Source organism: Gigantopelta aegis, chromosome 4 (genome assembly GCF_016097555.1).
Source record: "Gigantopelta aegis isolate Gae_Host chromosome 4, Gae_host_genome, whole genome shotgun sequence".
Classification (NCBI taxonomy): domain Eukaryota; kingdom Metazoa; phylum Mollusca; class Gastropoda; order Neomphalida; family Peltospiridae; genus Gigantopelta; species Gigantopelta aegis.
The window spans coordinates 17,441,042-17,461,777 of record NC_054702.1 but is presented as its reverse complement, the minus strand read 5'-3'; the positions used below and the strand labels follow the sequence as shown (position 1 = coordinate 17,461,777).

At 32.7% G+C, this 20,736-nt stretch overlaps 1 protein-coding gene across 16 annotated transcripts in view; it reads right to left on the bottom strand.

Annotated features, from left to right (window-relative positions):
- LOC121372756 (dynein gamma chain, flagellar outer arm-like) overlaps positions 1–20,736 on the bottom strand; it is a 141,385-nt gene that overhangs the window by 81,109 nt on the left and 39,540 nt on the right. For 15 of the 16 annotated variants that reach the window (XM_041499253.1, XM_041499256.1, XM_041499260.1 and 12 more), the window contains 15 exons: positions 17,236–17,433; positions 14,370–14,501; positions 13,633–13,767; positions 12,998–13,222; positions 12,410–12,518; positions 10,968–11,164; positions 10,426–10,524; positions 10,101–10,238; positions 5,669–5,901; positions 4,822–5,012; positions 4,115–4,251; positions 3,386–3,593; positions 2,510–2,769; positions 1,732–1,818; positions 396–503 (listed from right to left, as the gene is read on the bottom strand). In XM_041499253.1, coding sequence (XP_041355187.1) covers positions 396–503; positions 1,732–1,818; positions 2,510–2,769; positions 3,386–3,593; positions 4,115–4,251; positions 4,822–5,012; positions 5,669–5,901; positions 10,101–10,238; positions 10,426–10,524; positions 10,968–11,164; positions 12,410–12,518; positions 12,998–13,222; positions 13,633–13,767; positions 14,370–14,501; positions 17,236–17,433 — 2,457 coding nt within the window. The remainder of the gene's footprint in view (positions 1–395; positions 504–1,731; positions 1,819–2,509; positions 2,770–3,385; positions 3,594–4,114; positions 4,252–4,821; positions 5,013–5,668; positions 5,902–10,100; positions 10,239–10,425; positions 10,525–10,967; positions 11,165–12,409; positions 12,519–12,997; positions 13,223–13,632; positions 13,768–14,369; positions 14,502–17,235; positions 17,434–20,736) is intronic. The other variant, XM_041499266.1, reaches the window with a different exon arrangement.

Genomic DNA, 20,736 nt, shown 5'->3' with positions numbered 1-20,736 from the left:
CAATCTACAAAACAAGAGATAAATAATTTTGTGAACCTAAAAATTAAAATCCCAAGATTATCAGTACATGTTGATATTTTATAAAAAAAAATATACAATCGTCAGTTAGATACACATTGTTAATTGATGAACCAGTTTAAGTTTTGAAGAAATTAATTAAGGCAGAAGTAGATTATTGCAGGCAGTTGGTACACATAAGAGGGAGCAAATATACACTGAAGGGGGTGCAGGATGGTCACAAAAGGTACAGGGTAGACCACAAAATAGACTGGGTGCAGCAGCATTCCACTGTGCCTTAGGGATCAACACTAGTATGGTGATATTCATATTTAGCTGTAATGATATGCATGAGCTGGTCTCAGGCCACAGATTACTCTAATGATTAAATTACCTACCGATCTGCCAACAGTAGCTGGTGAAGCAGTGGTCAGATTATCCGTCTCAAACAATAAGATGATGTTGTCTGACAAAAACAGTTTGTCGCCATTCTTCAGATGAAGTGTCTAACAGAAAAACAAAAAGTAACACAATTAAAAATGTATAACAGTTGATCAACATTACGATAGTTCAACTTTCTAAACACAATAAAATATCATACAAACAGAAGCAGCTTATACATTATGTGAAACTGATAATAAAATTTGTATACAAACCACACCGTTATATAAACCGCTCCCTCGGACTTGAAAAAAAAAAGTAGCTGGTTATACTCCGCAAAATACGGTACACATAATAATTTTTCATGCTTATATTTTTTAAAACCATTTAATTATTGTTACTTATTCTTTTTAAAAGGCATATATAGTTAAATATTTAGTTTAAAAATGCACACCTTGTAATAGTATACAGTAGAAAAATAAAATAATATGCACAAATATATAATATTTTTATCATTTAATACTTCACATGTTACAACAAAGTCATGAATTACATCATATAACAAAAGCTAATTACCAGAACTAGCTATGTCCAAAGTCAAGATTTTCCAAAATAAAAGTTTTAATGTTTAATAAAATATTAATAAATATTAATTTTATATTTATTTTTAAAATTATATAGTTTTGTATCACTCCTACTACATGTATGTCCTCTTCCACCCCACCCCCCTCAGCTACATTAAAAGGGGGGTGAACTAGTATCATTTTCACAAAGGTGGCTATAACCATTTCTGGCAGTCATCCCTCGATAAGATAGCATGCAGCCACGTCATGTAAGATCAATCTATTCTACATGGCCTTATGTCATGGAATATATCTGCATTACACATTCCTGGAAGAAGTAACATATCTCTAGTTCCGTTCTAATAAAAACTGGAGAAAACTTGAATGTGTTTTCTCGTTTTTAGATACTTCACCTGTCCTCAAGCAAATGCATATTTCCCGACAGATGGTAGTCTGGTTCAAACATCCCAACAGCCTATGGGATGGCCTAAAATTCTTTTACTGTAACCTCCTTCCTGTTTCGGTCATGTGACTGTAACTTCCTTCTTTTTCCTTTGCTTGTGTGATTCAGAAATCTTTCCTTTTTGCTCTGTCTTAATCTGAGCCATCTGTCCTTTTCTCTTGATTTACCTGAGAATTTATTGTGTGGAATACCTTCCTACACTATCCGTAGGGGAATATGCATTTGTTTGAGGACAGGTGAAGAGGAAAAGAAATACCTTTTGAATGCCGAGACATATTGTATATGCAGACAATATAGAAGTGTTAGCTGGAAATAAAAGCAACTCACCTTGTCTCCTGAAAGAATGCTGTTAAAATTGTCTGCCCACCCAGCATTAAGTGGACCATCAAGACAGAGCCATGTGACACTGATATTCTGGAAATTAAACAACACTGGCTATTAAACATATGCTAATATTCAAATAATGTGAATATATATAAGCACTGTTTGTCACACGTTTTGTGAAGTTTTTATGTATAATGGTCACAAATTGTATAAAAGTTATAGATTCATGAAAAATTACAAACAATTCTTATTATTAATAACAACACAACTTATCTTGTTAAAAATACCCATAAATCAGTTTCTAATGACCATTCCATGACCTGTCTTATGTAATGCTGTCCCATTTGATGTAATGATGTACATTTTTTAGGTTTATTGAGATTAACATTCAATTTTTAGTGACGTCATCCAATCAGAATAGAGTAAATCATATAACAACGAAAAGTTTATAATTATATTATTTTAATGATGTTCCAGAGAGACAGCTTTGTATAAAAATGAATAAAAATGCCATCATATCCAGAGTTTGCCATACTATAGGCAGGAAAGTTTAGAGAACCAACTGAAAGGTAAGAGATTAGCATTTCTGATTGACAATGGACATGAATGAAAATTACAAAGTGTATCAAAAAATGGTACAGTGTAACATAATATATATATTTTTAAACCTTTCAAATCATAATATATCATCGATATGACACATCACTAATGTTAACATGCACTAAATGTATCTATCTATTGCTGTCACTAATGGCAGAGATAATGAGTGTAAGCAAGTCACCCTATTGGCTTTCCTGCACGCAGTGGTGAATATGCCATCCACCCAGTCGTGGTTCTGATTGATGTAGCCGAACATCAGGTCGGAGTCGTCAACCACCATGGGGTTGATCTTGAGCAGTTTGTGGATGATCTCGGTCTGCGTGGAGGTCTTGCTGGACATGGAGCTGCGGGACATTCCCCGTGGAGACGTACACAGCGACTCCACCAGAGTCTCTATCACAGACGTCTTACCACTGCCAGGGGGACCCGCCACTATTATTCCTAGAACAGAAATAAAAACAAAATTAAAATTATTATTTGTATTCTTTTCTCTCTGGCTGCTGGCTTTCTCTCCTTTGAAATCCACCTTTGTCTTCCATCTCCAACAACATCTAAACAACACAAAAACCTCCACCTCAAAACAAAACACAAAATAAAAACAAAAAGATATCTGCTTTATGTCTGATCTTTCCTTTGACAGCACATCCAAGCTTTCCACTTCGTTTGTTAATCAAGCCATATCTTAGTTTTTAACTCTCAAACCCTACCAGGTGCCCGACTCTTGTGGCCATTTGTGTCGCACACCTTCAATACCCCATAAACTTTTTAATTTAGAGATTTAGTCCAGACACTTTGGAGCTCTACTAATAGATTTTAGCCCACCCAAGATTCATATGTTTCAACTTGAAATTTCCCTATCACTTTTACATTCACCATTTCTATGTTTATTACAGATAAAGAATTTTAGATCTATCGTAATTTTCCAAATAATAACACATACAATAAATTGCTGAGAACCATGACCAATAACAAGCACACACATTTCATATTTATACAAAAATATACAACGGAGATGCCTAAAACAATGGTGATAAAAGAGATCTTCCAACTGACTTACCATGGTAAGCCTGGTAGAGGTTATGCAGCTGCAAACACTTGCTGATGAATGGCTTGCTGGGCACCAAACCAACATCTTGAGCCTTGTTCTCTAGAAGAGTCTCCATCTCGATGCCTCGTGATTTGGCTGATGTGATGTTCTGAACTGAGGGTGGCTCAGGAAGGCCACTGAAACAGTCCTTCAAGATCGTCTTAAACAAACCCATGGACTGAATGAAATGAAAAAGAATTTTGTGAGCTACAAAATACAATCAAAACTGTATACGGCTCTTACAAAAGGTAATATAAATGAAAGCGTGAGCCAGCATTGACGGGATTTAAAACAGTCTTCAGAATTTCTGCTTTTGTGTGAGTGTGTCCTAATCTGTTCTTTTTCAGATTTTGTGTTAGTTTAAATCGTACTTGATGAACTATTCTTCTTGAACAATGATAAAATGATCCGATATTTAGCAACAATATACACTAGTGAAACAAACCAAATCTTTTGTTCAAAAGTTTGTTAAAAATATTTCATTATCCATAGCTTCAGCTTCAATGTTAAAAATATTTTTTATGCACCAATGATTTACTCGAACAACAAACAAAGAAGTAAATATTTAGTAAATAAGTAAGTAAGTAACTGTTTAATAAATGAGATGGACTTCATAATAAGTTATTGTCACATAGGTTGAAGAGCTATTTGAAAGCAAATAGGGCGTAATCCCTAAATTGTATTTGAGTGTTTGTTCACCTTGGCTGTCAGTCTGGGGCCAATAATCTCCTCCAGAGTTTGGCACACCAGAGCATGTTCCTGTTTTACTGCGGCTGACAGGGGATTTGGAGTTCCTGGTTTCCTTTGTGCTGACAGTCCAATCTTCGAGGATGTTGCTGCAAATAATGAATTCTGACTGAACAATATAGGATGATCACATGGACTGTTAGGGACCATTCACAATTATCAACATTTTAAATGTACAAACTTTATATTGACTATTAGAAAAATCCACATAAATATTACTTATCCTTTTACATGTGAACATTATTTTATGTATTTATAAACTTTTAAAGTGAAAATATATGATTAAAATGTGTAACTTCTTCCCCTTCAACATATTTTTTCTTTAAAACATGAATCCAGTAGTCTAAAGGTTAAACAGGAAGGAAGGAAATGGTTTAGTTAACCACGCACTCAACACATTTTATTTACGGTTATATGGCGTCAGACATATGGTTATGGACCACATAGATATTGAGGGAGGAAACCCGCTGTCGCCACTTCATGAGCTACTCTTTTCGATTAGCAGCAATGGATCTTTTATATGCACCATCCCATAGACAGGATAGCACATACCACAGCCTTTGATGTACCAGTCGTGATGCACTGGCTAGAGACTGTTAAACAGATGCATGTACAAGTTCGACCACTACTAGTGATACTGCCCGACATGTCAGACATACCAGCCATAGCTGCAGCAGCTGGCCGTGATGATGTTGCCTCCGAAGCCTGACTGTTTGAGCGGGAAGTGTCCTCTTTCTTCTCCTGTCGGTCACTGGTTTTGTCGTCTCGGATTAATCTACGTTTCTGGGCGGCTCTCTTCAAGGTACCAACGAGTGCAGAAATGGTAAAATGATGATGAAACTGCTGAGGTCTGAAACAAGGAAGAATGGGTTTCTATAGTACAACAGAGCTAACTTGCCGATAATAGCTGGTCATTTATCAACTAAAAACATATGGTTGACTAATACGTACATGAGTAAACTTTTTTTTAAAACAAACTTTGTTCGTAGAGAAAACATTTTAAAATAAATATTTAAAGGCTCTAAGTTTTACTGTCATATTTTAGTTTATTACCATGATTAATAATCCTTAATATGTAACAAGTTTTAGGTAGTGATGTTCCAATGATCGATTATAATAAAAAAAATGATTAATTTGGCTCTACTGACGTGATGATCGATTATGCAAATCCATAATTGATTGTGTGGGATCTCTTTACTTTAATTGATCTTCCAGTTTCTATGGTGGGCTTGATGTAAATATGTTTGAGTTGGAGTTTTTATGTGTACATATAAAAAAATAAAAGTTATTAAAGGTAAAACTGGTTATTTGCAGGGTCTAGATCCTGGTGAACGTGACAAATGGTACATGGTCCTTATAGTCAAAATCCTTCTTAGGTTCATATAATTCTGATTGTAAACTGATTGTGTAATCAAAAGGTCGATAGGGTGATAAAATTAAAATAAATCTCAACACTAGTTTTTAGGATCAATCCATGTCAGCGATCCACACCAAATATTTACGTACAGCTGATCTTTGACAAGTTCTGTCATGACTTTGAGCCGAGATGAAAGTACTGCAGGAGATCGGAAGCCGAGTGCCGCACACTTGGCTTTCAGGATCTGTGAGAAGTCTGGCTTCATCAGTGTGACCATCCTGAATGACTCCCCCACATTGATGGGCATTGCAGCTGATGGTGATGGTGGCCCAGCCAAGGAGTCTGCTGTCATGAATATGCCGACTGTCTTTCGAACTGGGATCTACCGTCACAAAGAAATAGTATATGTACAACCTAAATGTGATATGTTCATTCGTTCATTCATTCATTCATTCATTCATTCATTCATTCATTCATATTAACTTTAGTATTATATTTTTTATCCAATTAAGACTGAAACATACTGTCCTAGACACACACCTCAGCTATCTAGGATGTCTGTCCAGGATAGGGGTTTATAGTCAGTTGTTTGCAAAAACGAAGTTCGTGTAGTGGCCATACACCTCTCCACCGAGTCATTAAAACTAACTGGATGGGAGCTAGTTAATTTCATTTCCTTTCAACTTATTTTCATGCTTATATCCAATTAAGGTTCAAGCATACTGTCCTGGGCACACACCTCAGCTATCTTGGCTATCTGTCCAGGACAGTGGGGTTTTTTGTTTTGTTTTTTTATTTGAATATTTTATTTTCATTTCTGGTCACATTTTCACACAGTATATATATTTTTTTATACATACATACACAGATCAAAATTAATATACTATGAAATAAAACAACAAACCTCTTGCCAACACATCATTGAACCTCACTCAGTACTAAACACTCAATTTTTTTTATACATGTATATATGGTAATAAATACTTAAGATACTGTCAGTGGTGGATGACCTAGAGATATTTATTCAAACAACTTATGGTATACACTCCATTTTTTTATAAATTCATTATATTTGATTTTATTGGAATACATATTTTTTTCTAGTATATAATGAGAATGTATATGAATTTTTAATATTTTAATATCTAATGATTTCTTCAGAAATTTTGAACTATATATAAATTGCTTTGTCAAAAGAGCAATAATGTCAATTATGATATTGTTCTTTGAGTGGCCAAGAAGAAAACTGGTATGAGAGAAGCTAACTATAATGTCTGCCAATTCTTTTATCCATTGCTCGATTTGTTTAATTAAATTTTGGATGTGTACACAATAAAAAAATAAATGCGTATACATTTCAATAGACACATTACAGAAGCTACAATTTGGGCTGCTTATCACTTTAATATTATAGAGAAACTTGTTTGTAGGGAGAATTCTTTGGATTATTCTATATTGGAACCATCTTAATTTGGTATCCTTAGATATACTGAACACATTGCTGTTGATACTTTTCCACCAATTGTATTCTTGTTCAAAATTTAATTCTCTTTCCCATTTTGATATATTTTTGGGTGGAGAAAAAGACGACTTTATATAGGTGTTATATATATGTTTTGACCTCGGTTTGTTTTGTATTATGGTATTTATATACTTTGGCCAAAATAGAAAGTCAGCTGAAAGTGGTTTGGTGGATAAAAATGGCCATGTATATAATATTGCAGCCTTTAGCCCTTCAAATGTAGTAAATGGTGGATGAAAACCATAAAATTCACAAAATCCATCATATTTAACTAAGTTGCCATCTGGGTCAAACATATCATGTATGTTTGTTATACCTATTATATTCCAATTCTGGTAATAAACAGTTTTGTTACCAATTTTAATTAGGGAGTTAAACCACAGTGGTTCAGAACTTACATCATTTTCATTAAGTTCCACTTTTTTTTTGAATAATACTAGTATATTGAATACCGGTTTCCAGAACATATTTGTAATTTTTTCCCCACACCGTTTATGGTAATCATCTCCTATATTAGTAAATAAAATATTTTTGTTTGGGAGGTAACATCTAAGGATATGATACCATAATGAATCATGTCCATTTATTGCTCTTCTAATCCATGTTAATTTTAAGGAATTCATAAAATATTCTAACTTTACCATTTTTAAACCACCATTTTCTATATCCTGCATTAGCGAATTCCAAGAAATTCTATCTATGGAACTCTTCCAATTATATGAATAAAACATCTTGTTGATTGTTTTTATTATGCCATTATCTGGTTTGGGGATACTGAAAATAAGGTGAACAAGTTTAGATAGAGCCAAGGATTTGACAATGGTAATTCTACCCAGCATAGTAAGATGACGTTTAGACCAGGTATTCAGTAACTTTGAAATCTCTTCAATTTTGTCAGTATAATTTAATTGTACAGTTTGATTTAACTGGACACTAAATTTAATTCCCAAGAAGTTAAAGTTCTTTTGTGACCATTTTAAGATTTTATCTTTACATAGATTATGAGTATTATTTGAATTTGATCCGATCCAAATAGCAATAGTTTTTTCAATATTTGGTTTCAATCCTGAGAATTTAGAAAATTTATCTATTAAATTTAATGTGTTCCTTAGTGAAGCTTCTGTCCCATCAAGTGTTATAGCTGTATCGTCTGCATACTGCATATTCTCTTTTTTCTATTACTATTCCTTTAATTGACTCCTCCTTTCTAAACAAATTTCCCATGATCTCAGCGCACAATATAAAAAGATATGGTGCTATTGGATCCCCCTGTCTTCATCCCCTCCCTACTGGATTTTTTTTTTTTAGTAAAAACACCATTTTGAATTAGTTAACATACAGTCCTTATTTAATATATTGACCCATTTTATAATGTCCTCGCCATAGTTAAAAAAAATTAAGGTTTTGTTAATAAATCCCCAAGATACTGAATCAAAAGCTTTCTCAAAATCTACTAACAAAAGGAGTGCTGGAATATTATTTTCACTAGTGTAATGTATCAGGTCATATAATAATCTGGTATTTTCGGCTACACACCTGCCTACTAGGAAACCCTTTTGATTTTCATGAATTAATTTATCTATAGATTGTTTTATTCTATTGGCTATACAGCCAGAATGATTTTATAAGTGGTATTTAGTAAAGATATTGGTCTCCAGTTTTTTAGAACATCACGGGGTTTATTTCCTTTTGGCAACAAAGTAATAATGCCTTGTTTTTGAGTTATTGACAGCTCGCCAATTTTAAACAAATAGTTAATGCTTCGAAGTAAATATTTTCCAACGTCCTGCCAAATGAATTAAAAAAATTCGACTGTGAACCCATCTGGCCCCGGCGTTTTATTATTTTTCATATTTTTTAATACATACAATGCCTCACTTGCTGTTATTTGACCTACATATTCGCTAACATTTTCAACTTTGGGAATATTTGTATTTCTAAAAACCTCATCTAAATCAATATCTATTAGATATTCTTCCTGTGACATATATAGTTTCGAGTAATACGATCCGGCTTCTTCCAATATTTGATTTTGTTCAATAATAATGTTACTATCCTGTCAAACAAGTTGGGTTATATTCAATATTTCGATGGCTTTTCTCCGTCTTCTATCCACCTAGCTCGGCTTCTCGAAATTAAACCCTTCATATATTCTTTTCTATCTAATTCCTACTGTTTTTTCTTTTCTTCCAACCATTCAACAAATATCTTTGATTCAGGATTTTTATCCACTAACTCAATTAAAAAATTAATTCGATTTTCCAGTTGTTTTCTTTTTAATTCCTTTTCCTTTTTAAGAGCTGCACTAAAACTGATTGACATGCCCCTTATTTTTGTAAGGAGGATTTCCAGAAATAGATGGTCACTTATCATAAAGGATATAAGATGTGGGTCTGCAGACAACAGGTAATTTCTATCATAGGGAAGTAAAGCATACTCCTCGATTACTGTATAAATAACCGATTTCACGCGTTCGACAGTGGGTTAGTTGTTATTTGTTAGTGGTTAGTGAGAGAGAAGAGTGTGTAGTGGTCTAACACCTACCCATTGAGTCGTTAAAACTTGTTCTGGGTGGGAGCCGGTACCGGGCTGTGAACACTGTACCCACCAGCCTTATATCCGATGGCTTAACTATGACAGCACCAAGACCAGTTGGGAGCTAGTACTGGGATGTGAATCTAGCATCTAACACCTTACGATTGGTGACTTCAACACAGAGCCACTGACAATTTGTTGACAATCATAATAATAGTCGGTCATTATAACAATGTGTTAATGTGTATATCGTTTGCAAAATCACCATCAGGAATGAAAGGTACATTTATGACTATGTTCACTTCTTGTAAATTTTAATTTTAGATTATTTAAGTTGACTCATCCACTAATATATCTGGAAATGTACTCAAATAAAAACTTCTTTTTTTTTTTAAATAAAAAAAATAAAACACTGATGCAATTTGAATGGCTCCTAAATATGCTAATACTAAAACAAACTTATTTAAAGGCAATTTTATTATCACAAATAGTCTAAGAAATCAGTTGGCTCTAATCTCCCCTACCTCCTGTCCATCCAGCAGTGACATGAATCCTTGTTTGCACTTGAGGGCTGACAGAATACACTGTACGTGGTCCAAGAGGACGGCCATTGCTTCTCTGTTCAGATTGTGAGACTCATCAAAGCAACCCCAGCATCCATCCTGTAACAAACAGCATAACCGTACTAGTTATTCTCTATATAGATGAAACAATTGGCACCAGACTGATTTATGGGAACATGCCATCATGATCTTGTCAAAACATCCTTTGGACTCTTTGTTTTGTACAGAGATGCAAATGTGAATGTAATAAAAGATTTTGTTACTGACAAATATCAAATATACGTACCATTGCCATTCCCTGTACTATCTTGCCAATGCTCACTGGATCAAAGAATGCAGAACACTGGAACATGCCGATGAAGTTACCAAGAATGTTGGCCAAGCCCTGTTACAATTAAAACGAAATATAAAACACATGGATTAATGGATAGATGGTTGGATGTTGGATGGATGGATGGATGGATGGATGGACAGACTGACAGACGGATGGATAGATGGGATGGACAGGACGGATGAACAGATCAACAGACAAAACAGATGTAATTAAATAATTGTGGATACTGGACTGATGGATAAACCAATGTCTGATATGAAATAAACAAAGTATAATGCTAAATACTACATCATTCACTACCATGAAAAAAGTAAATCAGCCGTCATGTCCTGAAAAACTAAAAAAAAAAAAAAATAATAAAAAAAATTCAATGAACCAGAAGGATATACAGCAATGCTTTACCCTTCCTAAACACTTTATCACAACTAGTGCAAATCTATAACCACATCTTCAAAAGAACCTGATGGATATTTTGCCATCAATTCATTATTTACCTTGATGTTCTCAGTCTTGCCGACATTTGTAGGCCCGATGAAGCAGGTGCCTTGACACTGAGAAAGAGCCTGAGACATTGTCAAGAAACATCTCTCTGACACAGGTGTGATGGCCACACCGACATTGGAGCCATAGAACTCGTTGCCATATTCATAGGAAGTATCCAAAATCCAGATCAAAGGCTCCACTTCTTCCTCTGAAAGAAGGATGAGTAAAAGCATGTATTAAAAGGAAAGGAATATTTATTTACCGACATTCCAATACACTTGTTTACTGTTTCCTTGCGTTATATGACAGATTTAGGTGTCATGTCATATTTGAGGTGTATGGTCAAAATTGTAGGAGTAAAGCAACTGCACCTGTGATTTGTAGTAATATGCGATAGTGTTTATTTTCTCAAATACTGTTACCTTACACCGTTGAGGTTAAAACCAAGACTGCAACTGCAATTGTTTTTGAGAAAAAGTAATATTGCTAATAAAACATTCTTCAAATCTTTTAAATGCTATGTGATACACAGGTAGATTTAATGTATGGTGCCACATCTAAATAAGTGTAACTGCCTTGGTAGGTTGATATGCTGCTTGTATCAGTTTTGTTACAAAACATTTTCAGCCATAAATGAATCTTTAATTAGCAGAAACTAGGCAATAATGTTACATGGTCTAGCTACATTATACAAGCTAAAAATTTCGATAATCAACTTTAAAGTAGCATACTGAATTTCTAGTGCTTCTCACCCGATTTCCACTTTTTGGATTTTTTTGTCTTTAAAACCCAAGAGATGTGTGGTTTCTTCAATATTATGAATCAGGGTGCAAACCCAGTACCTACCAGGCTTAACTTTGATGGCTTAACCACTACACCACTGAGGCCAGTTTCTTTAAAGAGATAGAGATTATTATACAAGCTTGTGAGTCATACTGATTTTACGAAATAAGTGTCAGGATTATTGTATTACCTGGGCAAAAGCAAGGGTAATACTTGAATCCTGACATAAGTTTCGTAAAATCAGTACGACTCACATGCAAGTGTAATACATTTTTTATTTTCCACATTATCCAAAATATAATTTTTATGAATAACAAGCTAGGACCATGTCTAAAAGTTTGAAACGTAACTAAAAAGAGACAACGAAACGATGTCATTTTCCGAAATGACCTCATTTTTTATAAGCGTTTACAATGAGGAAGCCACATTAAGTTATGATGTTGCTTCACAAAATTACATGGGTCATACTGATTATATTTCCCTGAATATCTTGAACTATGTGGATAATAAAAAATGTTATGCACCCGTCAGATTAAACTGACATGGGTGCACAAACTGCATAATGCTTGCACACCTCAACAATGAAAGTCTGACTCACAAGAGTCTGTTCCATTTTACATTCAACATTCAAAATGAAACTTTGTACAATCTTGTCCAGCTAACTACTGACCTACGGGTTGCAAGTAACACCTGATGCTTCTTCTCCACTCAAAGTCGGTTACTTCTCGCAGTTTCCTGGTAACTATGATGTCCAGAGTGTCTCGCAAGTACAATGATTGCTGAAAAAAGGAAAATGTCGGAAATAAATTTAAATTGGTATATTCTTCTCACATTGTGTGTTACCTTACGATAGTACTTGTGTAATAGTAATAGTAGTAGTATAAAGTACTCCTACTGGCAGCAACTAGTGGGAAGTTTCCTATCAGCTTAGTTGGTAAACTCTTACAAAGAGGGTGTTTGGTCTGAATTTTAATGATGGAGGCTGATGTATCTATTACACTTGTATAACTTCCACTAAACCATGCAGTTAATTTTTAATTAAAGTACTACACTCATATTAAACATGATAAAATTAAACAATATATTTAATTATTTTGTTATCTTTGCAATTCACATCTAAGAACAACATTATACCACTGTGTCGAAACAAGTATTATGACTGTCAGCTATTTGTAGTTTATTGCAGCTTGCTTACCAAAATGACTATATCTAAAGTCATGTAGCAAAAAACAAAAACACATTTCTGAACAATACTCACTGTAATCATACATTCCAGTCTGTTTTTGTGCATTGGTAGCATTGGATCATCGATAGTTTTCCATGCCCCTTTGGTAAGCACTGATGACAGTTTGTTAGTTGTTGTAATGTGTTTCCTCAGTGTCATCTGCAGTGCTTTTCTGTCATACTTGACTTCTGTTATCCCTACCTCACACTCTCTTGTCCAGAAAAACAACATGCCCATTCGGCAAACTTGTGCTGGATACTAAAATAATATAAAACAATGTAAAATTCACATAAAATGCTCAGTTGAAATTATTTTGATTTATTTCTTATATAAATAAATAATGCTTGGAATACAAATGATATCTCAATAAAAGCTAATTTAATAAATGAAATATAGTTTCTGCCAGAGGGTACGAATGGTAAAATTACGTACCTTAAAATACTGGAAATTAATGGATGCATTGCTATAATTTTTAGAAAGATTATAGTAAGAGAACTGCTGTTTAAAATTTGTCACAGTACATGAAATGCAGTGTCCAGTTTATAAAAAAAAAAATTAAACACATAACCACCTAATGGAAACACAATGATCTGTGTACCCTCAAATTATATTTTGGCTGGAAGCCTGTCAAGAGAATTACGGTAACAGAAATTTTAAAACCCCAATACCTTTGCAGCAAATTCATCCATTGGAACCCCGTTTATGCAGTCTTGGATGACACTGATATTCATATCATGAAGAGTTTTGCCAACAGAATCTCGCAATTTGCTCAGCCAAACTTCAACTCCATCAACCAGGGTTACCTTAAAGGAATGTAACCACCAAATTATGCATCAATGATCATGGAATGCTGCTCATTTCAGAGCTATAACTAATGGGGAGGGTAGGAGGGGCAGACTATAAAAATATGAAAAAGAACCCTTTTTAGTTCAAAAGTACCAGACTTTGCCATTTAAAGGGAGCTATCACTCACACTCCCCTAACACTACTTCAAGGAGAGTAATTTTTAGCTCCTCTTAGCATCTGAATTTAAAAGATAAAAAACAACTAAGTGTGCTCAATATGATAAATTTGGGAAACAATTAATCACTATCGTCAGTTATTTTCATGGCTAGGTCTGAAACATTATTTTATTCAGCTGGGAGAAGACCCTATATGATATCCCTTTGTTCTGGTTCTTTTTTAATCCTCCCGTCTTAGCCCCCCCCCCCCCCCGTTAATGTTTTTTTTATACATTATGTTGGCCAAGCCCTGTTACAATTAAAAAGAAATATAAAACACATGGATTAATGGATGGTTGATTTAAAGTATTAATTAATCTGCTTATAGCAAGTCAGCAGAATGTCCTGTATGTGTTTTTTCAAGCTCTTAAAATTAATTTTCATCATTTCTGAAACACTCTCACCTTATCCTGGAGAGTGAGACTTTCACCATCAGCACTCTGAACAGCAATAGCATCCATAACAATGACATCATCAACCAGACCTTCTGACGGGAGCATGGTTGGAACATTCTGTAACAAGGTTGGGTTCATACTCTAAAAATATGAAAACATGACGTGCATAGTAAGTTTTATATACAAAATCATAACAACTAATTCCATTAATGAAACCATAAGGTATCTAAATGCTATTGTTTGTAAAATAATGACTTGTACAAGTTCTGTTTGTAAAATCTGGTCATGTACATGTTCTACTTACCAAAGAATGCTATGTACAAGAAGTTATTTAATTAAATCATCACATTCATGTAAAAATTATATTTCTTAAATCAGGACATGTACAAGTAGTTCTATTTATCAAATCATGACAAGTTCAAGAAGTCCTATGTAATAAATCATTAAAGCACAAAAAGTACTATTTATTAAATCATGACAAATTCAACAAGTTCTATTGATTAAATTACAACATTAATGTATAAATTATATATATTAAATTGTGACATGTATAAGAAGTTCAGTTTATTAATCACGACTTGTACAAGAAGTTTTATTTATTAATCATGACATGTATAAAAACTTCTATTTATTAAATCATGCTCTATTCATTAGATCAGGAAATGTACAACAGACAAAAAGCAATTACTAAACATTTGTCACATTGTAATCTCACTATACATGAACATCAATAAACTAAAACATTCTTTGGTGTAAATGAAAATCAGAGAACATTTTGTTTTAAAATATTGATTACAGTTGCTATCAAATCAATTTGAAAATATAATGTTTAACATTTTATAAATGTGAAGCAATTAAATCCCTGAAACTTGCATTGCACTAAACAAAATGTTAGCTGAAAATTAAACAAAAGAATACAACATTAAAAGTTTAAAATAAACATTATTAATCTAAATTAGTGGTCTTTATGCATACTGTTGTATTATGCGAAGACAAGGTTCTTAGCTGTAATTCATTTACGAATATTTTATACCTAGATTAATTGTCTTTTCCAGAAACATTAAATATTTTTACACCTGTAACCTAACTGTAGTCTTTTCCAGAAATGGTGTACCTGTATGCTTATAAACAGAAGATGTAACCTGTCACAATCAAATATTGAATTTATTAACGTTTCATTACCTCTGTTTAGAATACATTAGCAGGAGAGGTACAAGCAATAACACAATGGTGACCAATAGATATGTTTTTCTTTTGACAGAGAAGACGTCTGATTATTTCCTTTAATTTATTAATATAATCTGCAGATCAACAAAACTTCTTTTTTTTCGAAAGGAAGAAATGCTTTATTTAACGTCTTAATAACGCACTCATGTTTAATTATGGCTATATATTGTATCGGTTAAGAACCATACAGACAATAAGAGAGGAAACCCACTGTTGCCACACAAAGGGCTACTCTTTCCAATTAGCAGCATAGGATCTATTATATGCAGCATCTCACAAACATACCATAGCCTGTGTTACACCAGTTGTGGAGCACTGGCAAAATATGAAATAGCCCAATGGGCCTACCTAAGGGAATTGATCCCACATCGACCAAGCATCAAGCTTTACTACTTGGCTACATCCTGCCCCACTTATTTCATAAGTACATACACCCAAATCTGACTGTTATTTACAAAAATAACACAATTTCTTACACACCCATTTGTGAGAACATTATTCATTGTTTGGTAACACATACTAATAACACACACATATGTGAGATGACAATTTAAAGACATATGGTTGGCTTCTCCTAGGTAATAACCAGGTCACCACTGTCATACCATCCAATAAAAAAAGCACAACTGAAATTGATTGCTCTTACATATTACAGGTAAATTAACTAGAAACTAATTTCTCTGTGTGCTAGGGCTGTAAATAGGTTTTGGTTGGAAAAGATATTTAAATTTATTTTGAACCTGTGGGGTTTGGTTTTTTAGGATATGTTAGAAATAGAATATTACATTTGTGTCTGTTACATACAATTTATCTTACAACTCATTGTTTAAAAATGTATCCTTTATAAAAATTAAAAAAAAAAAAACCATTGTAAAATAAATGGTATTGAACAGCCACTCATGTAGTATTTTCTACGTACTTGTGTGCTTATCCAACAAATGTTCAAGCACAATGGCCTGGACATGCAATTCAGCTGGCTACTCAGAACCAATATTTGTGTAATGTTTGAAGGATGGTTTATAAAGCTGGATGTTAGCTAATGCATGAAGTTGGTTAATATACAGCAACACAATAACTTTTGGCAACACATAATTTATCTTAAACTGAAAAATTTAAAATTAAATGAACACAACTGTGAAGCATTAACAAAATAATAAATCAAATTAAAACAATCTAATAAATAATAGACATAACATACTGTAAATCAGGAAATGTTAGCAAGCATAACAGCTTAGTGAATTTAGCGAGGTCATACAATAGGCTAATGTTTCATGATGCTAAATTTAAAGATACTGTTGTGAAAACCTTTTGAGCGATTTTTTTTTTTTTAACTGAACACAATACATGCTATTGATTAAACCAAAAGGACAGCAAAACAGCATGGACATTATGGTACTGCAATTTTCTACTAAATTTAAGTTGTCTTTAAGCTGCATAACATCAAATTTGGTAAAAATAACAAGATTTCAGCTAATCCTACAACAGGTTATTCTTTTTTTGTTTGTTACTGATATGAAGACCTCGCTAACTTTAAAAAGTGCTAATAGTTTATGATTTACAGAATTTTTGTAATAAAAGTTAACTGAATAAATTCGTGAATTGAAAACAAACTTTCGACAACAACTAAATTGGGATGCATTCAGCTTACATGTAAATGACTAGGTATTCTTGTTACCAATGATGATAATTGAAACTCTGGTTGACATAATGAGTGTTCTGTTTTTGGCAATGACTGACGAATGGGTGAACAGAATGTTGATTTGGATAATGGCAGTTCATTATAGGGTGATTCCTTTGAAAGAACATGAACTGTGGGTGAAGCTAGTTGCTCCTTGTCACTTACGTCCTATTTTACAAAAGGTAAGAAATTTTCGTTTTGTATTTTTTTTGCCAGATCATTTAATAAATTGCAAATAAATAAACAAGGGATATGAAAAATATAATACCATTCACAAATTACACACTTTTTTATGGGGTTAAAAACAATTTATGACAACTTGAGAGAGAGAGAGAGAGAGAGAGAGAGAGAGAGAGAGAGAGAGAGAGAGAGAGAGAGAGAGAGAGAGAGAGAGAGAGAGAGAGAGAGAGAGAGAGAGAGAGAGAGAAACACAGAGAACGAGAGTATGACAGAGACAGAGAGATAGGCAGAATAGTTCTACTGAAATAAATCAGTTAAAGGTTGAATGCCAAAGGTGATCATAATATGCATCCTTGCAGCATCCCATGAACAAACTAAAATCCTTCATATATTATATGTAAGATACAGTTTAAGAGGCTTTAAGATGGATCAGAAATATACTAGTGAAAAAAAGTTCCTGTGCATTACTAAAAGTGGTGTGATTTTCTTATTTGTAAGTAAACCAACACAATTATTTGACACTTGATTATCCACTACCCACCCCACACAAAAAAAAGAAAAAAGACAACAAATGCAATAGAATAAAGACTCCTTCAACACAGTATTTATTTACACTTATAAAACTGATTTTATGTCAAATTTATATATTAAAAATCTACTAAATTTATCTTCAATTCTTAAGGAGCAATAAAGCAAATGATTGTTGCTAGGTTCAATGGCATATTATATTAAAGATGTAATAATTAAGCAAAAGGCAAAATAATATTACAAATATATCAAGTACACATGTATTAACTGTCTGAATACTTATTACTGTAACATGGCATGTTTAGTTAAATAAAAAAATTCCAGAAGCTGATGCTTAGAAAAATGATTCCAAAATGAATGTATAGTCAAGCATGGAAATGCAGAGGCATAATTTAATTTAGAAAAAAAAAAAAAAAAAAAAATTATTGGTAATTATTAAAAGATTCAGGTGAAATAAAACTTGAATAATACTTTTTCCATGCATATGAAATGAAAGAAGAGATGAAAGTCTGAAATAATATGTAAATATATATAAATGAACATGCACTGGAAGCATGTAATTAAACAGAGAGCAAAAAATAATTTTGTCTGATATCAGACATATTGAGACTGTTATAATGGACTACTGACTAATGTATTTGCATGCTACACATTGTTATTATTCTACTGAGATTGATATATATAGCATAATATACCTCACTCTTTTTCCAATAATCCTGTATTGAACAATAATATCGCAATTATGATATAAACTGCTGTCTAACATACAGCTATGTCAACTAATATATCTATCAACTAATATATCCATCAAATAATATATCCATAAAAAATATTAAAATACACATACATCAAATACAAATACAAATATGTGGCAAATGTTATTACATTAAGAAAAATATTAGCATTTTTTAATTTATATATTGTATTATCATTATATTATTGAAATTTTTTTATAAACCACTTAGTAATCGTCAAATACCAATAACAAAATGTGGATAAATATGTAAAATGCAATATACAGAAAACAAAGTGATGCATGAACACTTGACATATTTTGATGATACCATAATGTCGTTCATCTTTAAATGAGGTCTTCGTTAACAATGTTACCATGCCAAAATGAATGACAGGGTCATGTTAAACCATCATAGCCAGACACAGTCATAGGCAAAGATGAGAAAATTAATTTGATTAAAGGGATATTGAACATAACATCTGAAAAACCTTGCAAGGAAAGCAGAAAAAAATCTGCAGGTGAATCATCCTCTGAATGATTAGGCATGGACTCTTCTGCCAATAATTTTATTTTGTAGAACTAATCTGTTGAATTTGAACTTATGATGAAGTATTAGTTAATCCTTTATTCCAAAGTACATTCAATTAAAATAAAATAAAATAAAATAATTAATTTCCCAATGATTTAGCAGAATTTTACAATACATTTCAGAACTTAGCATTTGTATTTATTCTGAATTGAAATTGTCTACTCTCCTAACTATTGCCTTTAAAAAATAAAAAAAACCCCAATAAATGTGCCTTTTATGTGATTTTATTGGAGAATATGAGGCACTGTGCATTTGTGTAACTCACGTTCAAGAATAATATGCCAAACTTCATCCCACATGTTTTATAACAAACAAAGTAAAGCATGGCTTTCAAGAACTATTCAAGATGACACTTTGAAAAGCTATTTTTTGTCTTATTTTAATTAACAATTAGTAATTTTAAATGTTTTTTTACAAATCTTTTAAAAGTATTTAATTCTAATCATTTTAATGACATAATCACAATATTAATCCCATTATAAAAAGTTACATTAAAAAACCCAAACAAACTCCCAAAAAACCCAAACAAAACAAGATCAACATAATAAACTGCAATGACAAATGTCTGAAACAGAGTTGATCAAATTTTAGAGTATGTTTTAAAGACTCAAGACAACTGTCTGAACTCTAGTGAATAGTACTGAAGTACAGACTTAAGTTAAAACATTTGTGTACAGACAATTGGTTTAAGCACAAATAAACAAAATTTTGAGGAGACACAAATTTGCTGGAGTGAGTGCATTATTTCTCACAGCACATAATGAAGCATCAACATCTGGTGAAAACTGAGTGAAGCTGCAATGTACAACACTATTAGGACATTCTGACTTACTTTTCTTAATGTTCCACTAGACCTATGTCTAAAAGTCGGACTACTGCTATCCTCAGCTGTTCCATTTAACTAGTTTGTAAATCAAATTAGTTTTATTTAGAAGATAACATACTTTAGTCAAAACAGGGCTGGACACAAAACAAACTGCAATAGATTATTTTTCTTCACATTTCATTTCAGAGATGTTCCTTGAAAAACATACTAAAAATACACCATTTTATCAACTCCTGTTACACATTAATATATATGCCTTGTTGAAATAGCCTAAATTTAACACAATGATTACAATAAATTTACACATTAAAAACACTATCCTGAAAGTTCTTCTATTGTTGTTTCTCACCAACTGAGTCTTTGTACCAACTAAATTTATATATTATACAAAAGTTCTTGTTTAGAACATTAGTGCTTGATGTGCTAATGTATGTATAAAAAATATAATAGCTCAAACTGCATTTTATTTCCCAATATATATTTTTGTTCATATCCATATGAAGTTATTAGGAGGTAAAACCCAGTTTAGGCCACATTAGGACAACCAGAAACACACGTAATAACAATATTGATATTCTAAACAAGAAAATGCATTCATATTTAACTTTAGTT